This window comes from Corvus hawaiiensis, chromosome 2, assembly GCF_020740725.1.
Source record: "Corvus hawaiiensis isolate bCorHaw1 chromosome 2, bCorHaw1.pri.cur, whole genome shotgun sequence".
NCBI lineage: Eukaryota > Metazoa > Chordata > Aves > Passeriformes > Corvidae > Corvus > Corvus hawaiiensis.
Genome location: NC_063214.1, coordinates 51,981,285 through 51,994,988, shown reverse-complemented (window position 1 = coordinate 51,994,988; position 13,704 = coordinate 51,981,285). Strand labels below are relative to the sequence as shown.

At 39.9% G+C, this 13,704-nt stretch overlaps 1 protein-coding gene across 2 annotated transcripts in view; it reads left to right on the top strand.

The window, feature by feature from the left end:
- Positions 1-13,704, top strand: part of FLT1 (fms related receptor tyrosine kinase 1) — a 109,206-nt gene that overhangs the window by 12,912 nt on the left and 82,590 nt on the right. For both annotated transcript variants that reach the window (XM_048294969.1, XM_048294970.1), the window contains exons 2-4: positions 2,475-2,571; positions 2,869-3,089; positions 12,249-12,373. In XM_048294969.1, coding sequence (XP_048150926.1) covers positions 2,475-2,571; positions 2,869-3,089; positions 12,249-12,373 — 443 coding nt within the window. The remainder of the gene's footprint in view (positions 1-2,474; positions 2,572-2,868; positions 3,090-12,248; positions 12,374-13,704) is intronic.

Here is a 13,704-nt window from a genome sequence, read left to right as displayed (position 1 = left end):
CAACCTACACATTGCTCTCTAGCAACTAGGTTGAGTGTTGCAGCTCTAGCAGCTGGGCTTTGATCCCGATGGTTTCCTCTGGCAGACCATCATTGATGTTTTTTTCATATATATTGAACAGCTTGTAAACACTGTTGCATGCTTTCACCTTTTCCAGAGCCTCAAATAAGGAGCAGTTCAGGGAAGCTTGAGGTCCAGTGTCCCCCTGAAGTAAAAACCAAATTCGTAAAGCTGAATATAAATGCTGCCTTCTTGGGAGAGCATCTGACCCTTCAATTCTGGAATGACAAGAGGAATGCAAATGAAATGAGGGAATGTGGGAGTTTCACAAAACCATCAAATTGTTTAGCTGGAGGATGTTGACAAACCCTCTCAACTAGAGTGCCTGGGTTGCTCTCCAAGAAGCTGCCTAGGCTGTTGTAACATCTTATCTCAATTTCTCAGTGATTATCCTCAGAGGCATTGTTTCAGAACAGGGAATGAGAAGACTCACAGACTGTAAGTATCTATGGGATAGTATCCCATAAAAGCACAGTGTGCACTTTGGGGGAACCAGCACTTCAGTGTTGAGATTCCTAAAGGGCAGCTGAGAAAGATGTATGTTTGCAGTATATATCATACAACAAGTTGCTTCTTCAATGATTTGCTGCATCAGTTTTCTCCCCTCTTAATAGCTGGCAGAATATATTATTTTCTAGTTAGAAATATGATTGTCTAGACAGATCTCAGGGGAAGTCTGTGAGTAAGTACTGTCTCACCATTCAAATCTATGCTGTTATTTGTGGTGCAGTCCAGAAGGCATCTTTATTCTGAAAATTTGTTATGCCCTTGCTTGCAGCTTGTGCAAGTGAGCCATAATTCAGTTTACATTTATGTTCAAGTGTACCCTTTAAATCTTGCTTTGAGTAGGCACAGATGATAGAATATATAGGAAAACTACTGGAGCCACAGCTTCAATAAGATACACAGGGCTAAAAAGAAAGCTCCTGAATTTGGAGCACCCATTGACTTTGAAGTGTTTATACATCCAAATTTTTGTCACCAATCTCAGCTGGAACTGGTGTCCAAAAGTTCCTTCTCTAGTCAACAAAAGAGGGAGGTGTTTCTGATGGGTGATACGTAGCCACCAAGTAAGGTTCATGTATTTCTGCTATGTTTGTTGCATACAGCTGTTCATACTTGGCTGTGGCAGGAACCTCTTGGAAGAACCTAAAATAGCTGAGCTCAAACTGTACTTGACTGAGTTCTAGAAGAAAGATGTGCATTACCCTTGGCCATGAGATGCTGCTTCTCCCATATGTTGGCAAAGTAATACTTTCTCTTGGAGTGAAGTGGTTTGAGGTAGTTTCTTTTGCTCTCTCTCAACGCTGAAATCTTTACAAATTACACTTGAGTCCCAATTAGACTAAAACTGGTTTTCAACTTTTAACTGTTTTGAAATATTTTTATGTTATGTTCCCAGCTTCCGGAACATTTTACTGTCAGTGCAAGGGCAATGGGATGCATCAAGCACTGTTTCTTCTCTAAGGCATGCTCTTCTGTCAGCTTGCCATGGAAGCTTTTGTGGCCATAGCCTATTATGGCGTAAAGATAAAACACAATGTCTTTGCAGTCAGCACCTCCTGACTTGATGAGAGGGAAGATCTCGTGTTCTTCTGGCTTTCTGACCATGGGGCTTTTTCATGGTCTTCCTAAAAATGGCTCCACATGGCCTTTGTGAAGCCCACCTGGATGTTTTCAAGTGTCCTAAGCCACCTTGTGTTATACTGACACCAAGGGTTTCACCCATGCCAGCATGGTGTGGCCATGACAACATGCTTGCTTTCTCAAATAGGCAGCAAATCTGGTCTGGAAGGTGTCTTGATCCTGTTCTCAAAATTTACTGTAAACCTCTACGTTTTGACACTGCTTCACTGACAGGAAGCCCGCCCCTTGCAAAGGACCATAGGTAACAGTGCTGTGACCTTCAGTCAGGAAGGGAAGATCCTTAATGCCCTGTCCTTCCACATGAGTTCCAGCTTTGCAGCGAGCTGAGTGGGATTTCGGTATCTTAGAAGTCAGTCTGTGGCTCTTACCATGGGAGTGGCTGACTTTTACCCTTCCTATTGAAGGGGCTGCCATGGCCGTATTTCCTGAGGAAATGCAGCCAGTGGTGCCCAGGGGCACACTTCCTTGGTTAGATGTGTAGTCATGAGGTCCTGAAGTTTCTTCATGTTAGGTTCAGTGAAAAACTTGAGAGCAAAGTCATTGACAGATAGCTTTCAATTCTATTTTCTTTCCGGAGTAGTGCTGCTGGAAGGTTATTTGAGTCCTGAGTCAGGGCAACAGGACTTTGCTCAAAGGAAGAGAGTATGTGTGGTGAGAGAAGCACACAGTTTTCTTTTCCTTTCCAGTATAACAGCACAAATGTGAGTGGGCTGGAAGTAGAATTATTCGTCTTTGTTAATGTTTTGTTTTTTTCTTTGTTTTTCTAGGATCTAGTTCAGGATCAAAACTAAAAGTTCCTGAGCTGAGTATAAATGGCATACAGCACGTTGTTCAAGCCGGCCAGACTTTAAATCTCACCTGCAGGTAACCAGCTGAGTTGGATTCTGATAATTTGGCAGGGAGGCCATACACCTGACACTTTCTTTTTTTTGTAACTGAAATTAGAAAAAAATTAAACCTTATGCTGTGGGGAAAGGTGGGGAGTGAACTTCAATGGCAATTGTTTAATAGTTCTTTGTTGTTTCTGTTGTTGTTTTTGGAAAACAAGATAAAAGAGAACCCCATAAATAGCCTGATATAATAAAAAAGAAAGCTTGGGAACTGAAGCTATATAATTGCAGCCCAACATAATTGTTTCTGCTTCCTTATCTGTATTTGCAGGGGGGAAATGGTTCATTCATGGTCTTTGCCTGAAACTCTCAGCAAGGATAGCAAAAGGCTGAAAGTAATTAAATATGCCTGTGGAAGGAATGGGAAGCAGTCCTGCAGCAGTCTGACCTTGAGCAGAACTCAAGCAAGTGACACTGGAAACTACAGCTGCAAATACCCAACAAGTCCAGCGAAAAAGAAGAAGGAATCTACAGTCTATGTATTTATTAATGGTAAGATGAAGTTTTTCTAACACTTCTTGGTACTTGCTCTTCAATACAACAAGGTGGATAAGTAAGGCAGTTCAGCTGTGGCTGAGTTTTGAATGACACTTTCAGCCTTGAAAAATGTTAATTTACCAATTAATGTATAAAATTTTCTTTCCCAGTACTTGCAAATGCAAATGGTAGTCTTTTATCTGTTAGGAAAAAAAAAAAGAAGTAAGAAAAAGACCCAATCCAGTCACTTGTCTAGAGTAAACAGGAGTCCAGATGGAAGTGGACTACAAGCAAATATATGAAATGGGTATCACAAACCATATCCTACATGACTGGATGAGATGCGATTTCTAGGCCTCTGAAGGATGCTAAAGCTGTCTATCCAGATCACTGACTTGCCTCATGCAGCAGAAAATTACTATTTGCATGTGAAACCGTATTCAAAAATGTTCTCTGTAGTCCATGTCACACAGATTGAAAAAATCTAGAATAAATGGAATCAAATTAAACACAGAGCTGTGTTCAGCAAACAAGTATTTTGTAATGTATGGGAAGTGCTGGAATTAGGTCAGTTAGACTATAAAAGAAATTGCTTTCTGATCCTGTTTCCTTCCAGGGTATTAATCAGATACTTCTGAGGAGAGTTGAATTCAATAGACACAGCAATAAAAGAACAAATTATAGACACTTTAGGGATTTAATTAATACTTTAGTTTTTCCTTATTTTTACAGAGTAAAATTAATAGATTACTGTAGTATTTCAGGATTCACAGATTTTGAAAGCCCATGTTACAGAGAACGTGCAACTGGAAGTTTTCCAAATTCTGGGTCTGCTGCATCTAATGAGTTCACATCAGAGTGAATTAGCCTTTGTCTTCATTTTGTGACATGAAGAGTGAGACTGGCACTGTGAAAAAGCAGAATGAAGTGGACCTCTCACTACACTGATAGAAAATAAGATAGCTCCCCCCATTATTGTGTGTTGCTTTATTGAGCACTATTGGCTATTTCATGCTGTTCATCCTGCTTTCCTTCATCAGAAGTATGCTGCAGTGTTTTTGTTGCCCAGCTCTTTTCATTTAATTCTCTGTAAATCCAACAACAGATGCATCCATGGAAGAGTAGCCAAAATAGGATATTAATTTAGTGACCAACAGCCTGCAACCTAGGAAAACACACAATTTCCTTGGATTCCCTTTATAATTTCCCATCATGGGACCTTCTTGAACCTCCCACCTTGGATGTCATCCCTGTCTGAGACCTATCCACAATCGTCTCCCTTCACCACATGAGAAGAACCTCTCTGATAAACTGAATTTACGATACAAGAGATGCCTTTGCATTCTCTTGGTCTCTTACCCGTTTGAAGAGTTAATTTTTCTGTATCCTACATTTTTACAAATGAGAGGCACAACTGGTCTTTCTAACTCTTCACTGCTTCCCAAGTCGTATGTGGCTTGCCTGCATCTGAAAGGCACCTTCAATTAGATGATTGTGAACCAAGGTTATCTACAGAATTCACATGGTGATGGAAGAATCATTGCAGAAATAGTTTTAGGACAGCCCCTGCCACCACCTGTCCTCCTATCCCCTCTAATCAGTTAAAGAAGGCTGCCTAAGTGTCTTGGTTTCGTTGGTTTTTCAAGGACATTCAGTCATAAATCTTGATGTCACTGTTGAAGAGATGGCTAGATTTTTTAACTCCTCTAACCTTAATTGCCAAAAACATAGTATAATGTTTCAGGAACAAACCTGTAGCAACCTTAGACCTCTCTGGCATGTTAATTTTCTGAATTTGACAATCATTTTAATTGAAAACCAATTTCTTAATATTTAAGTGTTAATTCTGTCCCAGGAAATATACTTGAAAGTTAGAGAAAACTATGGATAATGAGGGAGGCTGCAAGGTTACTGCTCATGTAAATGGCTGTTGAAAGTGTCACTTTGCCCTAAGGTGGAGGAAGGTATATTAGTCTTCCAAAACTTTCCAGTTCCAGGAAGAATTGTTGAGTAAGTTGGAAAGAAACAAGATATTGAGTATCAAAACTCACCCTTTCTGATAAGTGTAGTGTCAGAAAAAGTATTTTCTTTCTCTATGCTATCTCATTATATCTATCTCTTCTCTATCTGTCTCTTAATATGAGTCCCTGTTTCTCTGAACATGCGTGAAATTCAATTATCTAGCTCAAGTGGGGTTGAGATGGGGGTAACAAAATCCGCTGTGAAGACTATCTTTCCTGAGTTTAGTTTTACTTTGCATTAATTTGTGGGTGTTTAGGAAATAAACATTTGTGAAATTTGGGTCCCTCCTAGTTTTGTATTGTTTCCTGTGGCAGGACGCTGTGTCAGTCCATTTCCCATATTAGCTCCATGTGGATCACCAAGGTGCCTGTTTCCCATGTCTTAGCATGTGGCCGATGAGAACAAATAGTTGCTATTTACAAACACAGAATCTGAATCAGGAAAGTTGATATTGTTTGTACAGGAAGTCATCACTTATTGTTTTAAAAATGTTATTCATTTCCGTAATTGGAGTGATACTGAATATGAACTGGATTTTAAAAAAAAGCCCAAAGACCAGACCACAATAAAGCCAGTAAGTCCTTTGGTTCAGTAATGAGTGTATGCTACAGCAGAAAATGAGCTGATATAGAAAAAAACAAGACACAGGACAATGAGGACATTGCAAGTCCCACAGGCCCCAGGATGACTTGAAGCATTTCTGAAGTCCTGCTTCTGGGGATGAAGGAGAGGCAGGCTGGTGACTTGCCTTGGAGGAGCTAATCCTGTCACCACCCTTCTTTCAGCTGGAGAGGTCACTACTGAGTTGCAGCGGGGAGCGAGTCCACAGTGTCTCGGCAACTCTTGACCCCACACAGCTCAGGAATTGAGACATTAAGAGAGGGAAATTAATTCTCTTAAGAGTCTTCAACTTTGCCACAAGAAAACTGATGGCCTGACTTCCCCCACAAGCCATGGGAAAAATCTGAAATGCAGCAAAACCTCTTTGCCAATTTCTTCACTGTCTCGGACCCAAAACTGCTCAGAGCTTTGTTTTGTAAGGGAACTGCAGCCTAATAGTAAAAAGGAAAAGATTTGCAATGAACGCTCACTGCATACATTGCAGTGAGGCATGGGGAATTTTCTGCTTGAAAAGAGATAATGGTGGAATAAAGACATTTAAGAAACACCAAATTATCAGCAGGCCATTCTGAATCGTATGTAAATTTCCCTTGGGACAGTACTAAGGGCTTTTCTTTCTGTCTGCTTTGTCCCAATATCTCCAAAGCATTTTTCAATTGCTGGATCTCATTCACTCTCTTCAAAGATGTATAGTACTCTTAATTCTCTACTCTCATAATTTCTTGCCTTTGAACAATTGCCCCCCTGGTATGACAGAGGAAAAGCAAGTTCAATTACATTGATATAGCAAAGTTAGATTTTTGCATGAAGGGTTGCTATTTTCTGTGATGAAGACAGATTTTGGCTAGTAATATACAAGAGTAAAATCTTAATTCTGCTGCAACAGAGAACAGAATTCTTCTTGAAGTAAAATTGTATTTGGCTATAGGGCAGTAGCCCATTTCTTAGTCAGTGTTCTCCCTCTCCTTGTCTTTTCTCATGATCCTGCTGTGTATGTCTTCTGGTCACCTACTTTTCCTCGCAGAATGAGATGTGCTTTAAAATCATATCTCTAGGCTGAGTCAGTCATCTGTTCTCTTCCCATAATTAACAGAGAACAAAAGGAGCTTCTGGTATGTGCTTTTCATCACTGACTTTTCAAGAAATCTGGGAAACAAGCTTAGAATAAATTCCTTGCTTTGAGATGATTTAAGTCAGGTGAGATAAATGAGTAGTTGTGCTCACCAAAGCCTAGAATGTCAGACATGCCTACTAGTTGTATGTGTTTGGCTTGATATGTGTCTTGGGCTCAGCAGTCCAAAATGAAGGGCTTTATCATTAGGCAATTGTTCAAAATGTAAGCCTTTGAAATCCCAAAACATCCGGGATTCTGAGCTCATTTTCAAACTCTAAAGTTGTATGCTGCAGGTTCTGAGTGTATTAGAACTTCCCGGGCATGTCCCTGGAAGGTCCTCCTGCTGACAGATAGCTGGATCCAGCCCCAGAACTGACATGCATTTGAGATTTAGCTTGAATGGATTGACTCCTGTAATCCTAGAGATATTATTGTTGCAGTACATGGAGGGTATCCAAAGAGTTCTCCAAAAGGGTCTCTTTAGATCAGAAGTATCAAAGTCAAAATAATTCAGCAGGTAAAAAAAGCAGTAAGACACAACACCCTGAGAGCTAACAGAAAGGGAGATTTTTCTTCTTTTTCCTTTTTCTTCTTATTCACAAATAATGCACTGATAAAAGAATCTGCTAAGGCCTGGGAAACTCTTCCTCCCTGGTGCCTTTTTTCTGTCTTTGCTTTTGGCACAGTTTAACATATGAGCAGTACGGTTTTGGCTTACACCGTTGGAGTCAATACTATGATAGCGCTTCTGTTATGAAGAGGAAGCTCGTTGGGATTAAACTATGTTGCAGCTGTATCAAGTATGTGGACACATTTTTAGTTTCTAATGAGGTTCCTGTTACAAAACAGAGACCTCTAGGACTTGCTGACGTCAATCGCCTGTAATTGCCGTGCTTTTGTCATTGAGTGTACATGGACTTCGTATCACGGGATACTGTGTGGAGTGGAGCATGTGTGGACACTTTGGCAGCATCAAACGCTCTGCACTCACCCCCCGTGGTCCTTCTCCCTCACCAAGGCTCATAGCTCCTACTGAAACAAATACCTTTCCAGGGTGAGACATCACAATGGAGGGATACGTTTGAAAGAGCGTTCCTAGTATCCATTAGCCTTTCTAGGGATTGTTTGCTGAACATAGTAATAGCTCTAGCGCGGATTTCCTGGCTAATATGACTATTTTTCCTGAAGATTTCTAACTGTGTTTCATTTGTGCCATGGTCCTACGTTGATGATAGCATAGTATAACTAGTCTCAAAGGAAAACAAACCAATCTTGCCTAAAAATTCTTGTACAATTGTAGTAGGAATTCTTTCTGTCTGAATGTGCTCTAGATATAAATTAATAATCATATAAGTCCAGGTAAAAAAAAGCAAAACAAAAAAGGAGGGGGATACTTATGTCTCAAGTTTTCTTTCAAGGTTTAGACACGCTTTGTTTTGGAAGAGTGTTATTTTGCAGGTAAGAAGAGGCAAGAGTGGAACAACCTTTCTTCCTGAATAACACAGACAAAAGGGGATAGTTTTTCTTTAAGGAAATAATGCATTTGAGCTGGTTCAACAGATACATTTCCTAGGGCATGATTCATCTCATTTTAAAGCAGATGTCTAAAACAGGTCAGATGAGTCTCATTGCAAAATTCCCCTGTCTCACCAGGACAACACTAACGGTTTGGCTCCTAGCTCAGTGAGAAATGTCTATATTGTAGATGTGCAAATGAGGCTGGAATGACTCTTGGTGCAAAAGATTCTTTTGGAATTACTTCTGAACAGCCCCAATAATTTATCTGGGATAAATTTATCTGGGATCGTAGGTTTAATCCCTACAATGGAAAGAGAATGTGGCAACTGGTCCATGAACTTCAATGAAGTCTGCATGTCTGTTCGTTCCTAAATATTGTGGTTCTTTTCACATGCATGAGGGAAAAGGTTGTTATGTGGATGTGATGATAATATTTCACCTCTTTTAGCCTGAAAAAAATCTTAATGATGAGCCAAGTGTAAGTAGGCATTTTGGAAGAACTTCAGAGGATAAGCTTTTAGAGATTTCAAGGAGCTTAGATTTTCCTGTAGTGACTTCTCTTCTTGCAAATGTATGTATAAGTCCTCTGACTTACATAGCTCAGATTATTAAAAACAAAACAAACCCAAGAACAGTAGCTGAAGCTTGTGGAAAGAAAAACCCTCTCCATCTTTTCGGAATTTGGCATTTCAGTGTTGGCTGATTTAGTTGTTTGTGCAAACCCCATAAATAGCCTAGACAGGTTACTGATACCAGACATAATATTGCTTGTGCTAAGTCTCTTATCAAGTTTTTATCTGGCTGCCAACTAGCTTAGTAAAAAGCTGCTATTTATGCTCTTTAACAATATAGCAAATGACCTTCATGGATTTTGTGATTTCATGAGTGCTCTTTGTGGGTTCATGTTGATTGTAACTGAGAGATATTGTAAGGAACACAGCCAACCCAGCACACAGTCATTCATTCTAGGCACAATTTAAAAATACACTAAGCTGACTTTTAAAGTAACCTTTAACATATGTAAATATTCTGGCTGTCCAGCTTTCATTTTGCTACCCTCACAGGCAGCTGTGAATAAAAACAACCAAAACAAACCAACAAACCAAATCAATGATTCATAAAAATAAGGTCAACCCCCTTAGATCTTCCATTCCAAATCCCAGTGAAGCTGAATGTAACCTGGATGTGGTCTTCAAGATAGGTCAGTCTGCGATGTTCCTTTTATGTCTAGAGCTTTCTGAACATAGAATTAGTGGAGCTGGCCCAAAAGACTGCTGATGGAAGATTAAGTCATGCCAGATGTGCTTCCAACCAGCTACATGGGGAAGGATGGCATTTACCTCCCCTCAGGAGGAAATTGAGAAGAAATGTAGTGGGAGCTAGTGGCAATAGCTGGGGTTGTGATGGGAAGGAAAGAGGAAAAAAAAGGCAAGGAGAGCTATTGCTTGGGGGACAGAAGAATTCATGTTGTTGGCAAACCCTGCAGATGTGGTATAACCTGCCCTGGCGCTGCCGTGTGTTCAGCTTTTCCTGATCCAGGCTCATAAAGCCCGCACCAGATTCTCATCTGCAGGCACTAAGAGTATTCCATTATGGCCTTTAAGGTGGAAGGAGAATAAAATTCAAAGGGAATCAAGAAAAGCCTCCGTGTTCATTATGAAAAAAAACTGTGCTAGGAAAACATGATGTGTATTTCTTTTAATCAAAAGCAGGAAGACATTTGGAGCACTCGGGGCCATCGATTGCCCTCTGGCCCATGGCGGAAGTCCCTGGTGATGTCAATGGGAGCTCTGCACACGAATAGCGGGGGCACGGCGACGCCTTGGCGCACACGGCAGGGAGTGTACCAGGAGAGGCTGTGACTGAGCTTTGCAGCCTACCAAGGGCAACCAGAGCGCTTAGTCTAATTTTATACAGCACTTTGTTGACTTCTCCAGGCGTGGACATGTATTTCCACTGAAGAAGAAGAAGAAGAAAGAAAAGCCAAACATGGTGTTTTATGCTGGTTTCCTGTCCTTGCCTTTGGGCGGGCAGGAATCCTGCAAGGTCTGAGCTGCACAACCCCCACTGCTTCCATATTGGCATCAGTCAGTGGTGATACTCTGTCTGCAGACAGCACCGCAGTCCCCAGAACAGCTCTTCCTCACACTTACAATGATCTGGAGATTATGGTACAGGAAACCACTTTGCAAAGCTTGCTGGTTTCGGGCAGGAGCTCTTAATTTTGTGACAAAGACAAATGAGTCTTTGGGGAGTAGTAAATCAGTTTGTCTGGTGATGTTAAGGGGCAGGTGACCTCTTCTGTGGCTGCAGCCCCTGAAACAAAAAAGGTTCTTTTCCCTGTGCTACAAACAGGTTCATTCTTGGTTTTTCCTTGAATCGTACTGCAGAGGAAACGTCGGCCTAACAAGTCCTCAGGGCATTTTTTATTACATATGCATCCTCTATTACTCATAAGTTCCTTTCGCTATCTCAGTGGACATTAATACCTATTATTAAATAATACTTTGTGACTTTCATTTCAGAAAGTTTGTATAACAGTTTCATTAAATGACTTTAAGAAAACTTTTTTCTGTATCCTGGAGCACATTTGAGATCCTCTGCTTTAGGATTTTTACCAGTATAAATTAGAGCAGAATCTGTTTTTCTTCCTGTTTGATGTCTCAAACAAAAATATTATTACACATAGTAAGAAAAGAGGATCCTAAGGGCAGAACAGTTTGATGACACTGGAAAGTGCATATTACGCTTTTGAAAGACAGGCAAAAGTAACTTACTTGAAGAACTATTTAAGTGAACATAGGTCAACATGCAGAAGTTTGGGGCCAGAACACTTGAATCAAGAGTTGCAGTTTGAGGTTTTATAAGGGATCAGTTCTTGCTAGCTTTACTAATTTCTTATCCAAGAAAGATTTCCATTGTTATTTCTAAGATTTTTGACTGAGTGAAAATAATGGGATTTGCCTGAAAAAACAGAGCTGTAGATAAGCACAGAATTAAGATCTGAATGTTCCACTTTTTTTAGGAGTTAAAAACCAAACCTTATGTGAATTTGGAGGTAGTCTATCTGCAATGTGAGTCAAACTGAAACTTCAGATCTGAACACCTGCAAAGAAGATTTGGAGCCAGAGCCTGTGGCTTGAGCCCCTCTTTGTTAAGTAGTCCAAACAATAGCAGCAGCAATGTTCCCTGTTCCCAGCGCAAGCTATTTATGACAATGCCCTTTGTTAAAGAGATTGTTCAAGGGACGGTAAATTACTCTGCCAAGCTTTAGTTATTGAGTCAAGAGGAATTAATGTTTTCCTGGCATTTTCATTTACCTTGTCACATAAAAAAGAGACACATAGGTATTGTGATAGTGGCAAGGAGGAGAATAATTAACTCTCTCTAGTCCGTATGCTCTGAGATGAAAATATGGCTGGATAATCACAGTAGATTCTTTCTCCTGATGCAGTCAATGTGAATTTTTCCTATCAATTTCCTTGCAGACAGCAGGATGGTGTACTTTGTAGGGGTTCCTGATAAGTGAATTTCAGCTCACTTCCCATATCGTTACTTTTCCTGGTGATAATAAAATACAAGTGCCATGAAGCAAGAAACACATATCTCAGCAGTAGAGATGTTGCTGTACTGGAAAAAATGTGCTTCCACTGTCCTGAAATTTAAAGAAGACTTCAAAGTACTGATACTGATATTGAATGATACATATATTTTCAAATATTTAATAATAGTTTGATGAACATGTTTAAACAAAAGTAAACGGATGATTGATTTCAGCACTTTTTTAGCTTTCATTACGGACAGGGCTAGTCTGTTTTTTAAGTCTGTATCCACTGTTACAATTCCCATACAATGTCTTGAGATTTCACATATTAACCTTTATTTTTCTTCTTTTGCAGATACAACCAATCCGTTTGTAGAGATGCACAGTGATATCCCTAAAATAATAAATATGGCTGTAGGAAGAGAAATGATCATTCCATGCAGAGTCACAGCACCAAACATTGCTGTTACTTTAAAAAAGGTACCTCTATCCAAGCGTGCTCTCAAAGTGTTACTGTGGATGATGTTTTAGTTTGTTTACAGCTATTGTAATGCTTTTGAAATATTTTAACAATTTAATATTTCTCATGCAACGTTTCTGGGTGTCAGTGTGTTCAGAAATATGTCAACCCTGGAGGCTTCATTTTGTGTCGCGCAGAAGGGCTTCATCAAATCTCCTGTAAAAGGCGGGAATTTTCTGAAGGATCTTAAACTTCTCATACTTCTTTATTAAATCCTCACTGGCAAAGGTTTCTTAAGCCCAGGAAGGAATTTCTTGTTAGGAGAAGAGATTTCCTCCCACCTCTTCCCCTGCCCTTCCTCCCTTTTCCTCTTCTGTCCTCTGGAACAGCCGGTGAGTCCCTGGAGACTTGCTGTGGCTGTACAAGGATCTCTGCAAGCCTTTGCCCTACCTCACTCCCACCAGTGATTTTGCTACTTCCTTTTACATATGAGTGCACTTAGAAAAGGGATGGCTTTTTGTTGTGGGGAAACTTTGCAGGGAAACTGCAGAGTTTGATGTGGCAGGACTAGTTATAGAAAAAAAATAGACATTTCCATGTTTTGGGAAAAACATTAGTCTAGGTTCCTTAAGAGTTACATGGACAGCTAACTGAATCATATGTATGTAGTAAAGTACCTGTTATCAAGACGGAGAATGGGGCATTTTTTTAAAGTTACCTTTTTTTTTTGCTTAAAAATTAGGTGGAGGTGGCAATGAAGTTTTATTTTCTAAATAAAGGGAGTTATGCACATAGTGGCAATGAAAGTTCATCACTGTTAAAAGGAAAAGAGGTTTGTCTCTTTGTAGAATAACATACAGTTGCCAAACAATACCACCATAAGATACTTGTTTAGTGCAATAGAAGTCTTTGGTTATTCTTTGACTGCAGAGTTTTACACCAGCCACAGATTTTACCAATTCTATCGAGTTCTGCTTTGCTAATATAGATACTGATTTTTCTCCTTGGTTTTTACTTGTTAAATCCCATGAAAGAGAACAAAATGCAAAGAAAAGAAAGTGATCTGACCCAGGATGTTGCCCTATGAGTATAAGTACACACCCACACAAACACACACATGGTTCTCCTGCAAGAAGATGCACAAGACTGTGTGGCAATAGAATCAAAAGCAAGTGAGACTTAGCATTCCATAGAAGGGGTGTTGTAAAGTGGGAATTTATTTGGGCACTGTAGTGTTGCATCTGAAATCTTAGCATATTAGATTTCTACCTGAGAAAACTCCTGTCAAGTTTCTCTAATTAAGCAACATTTAAAAAAAATTCTCCTTATTTGGAGAAGATTGAGACATAGC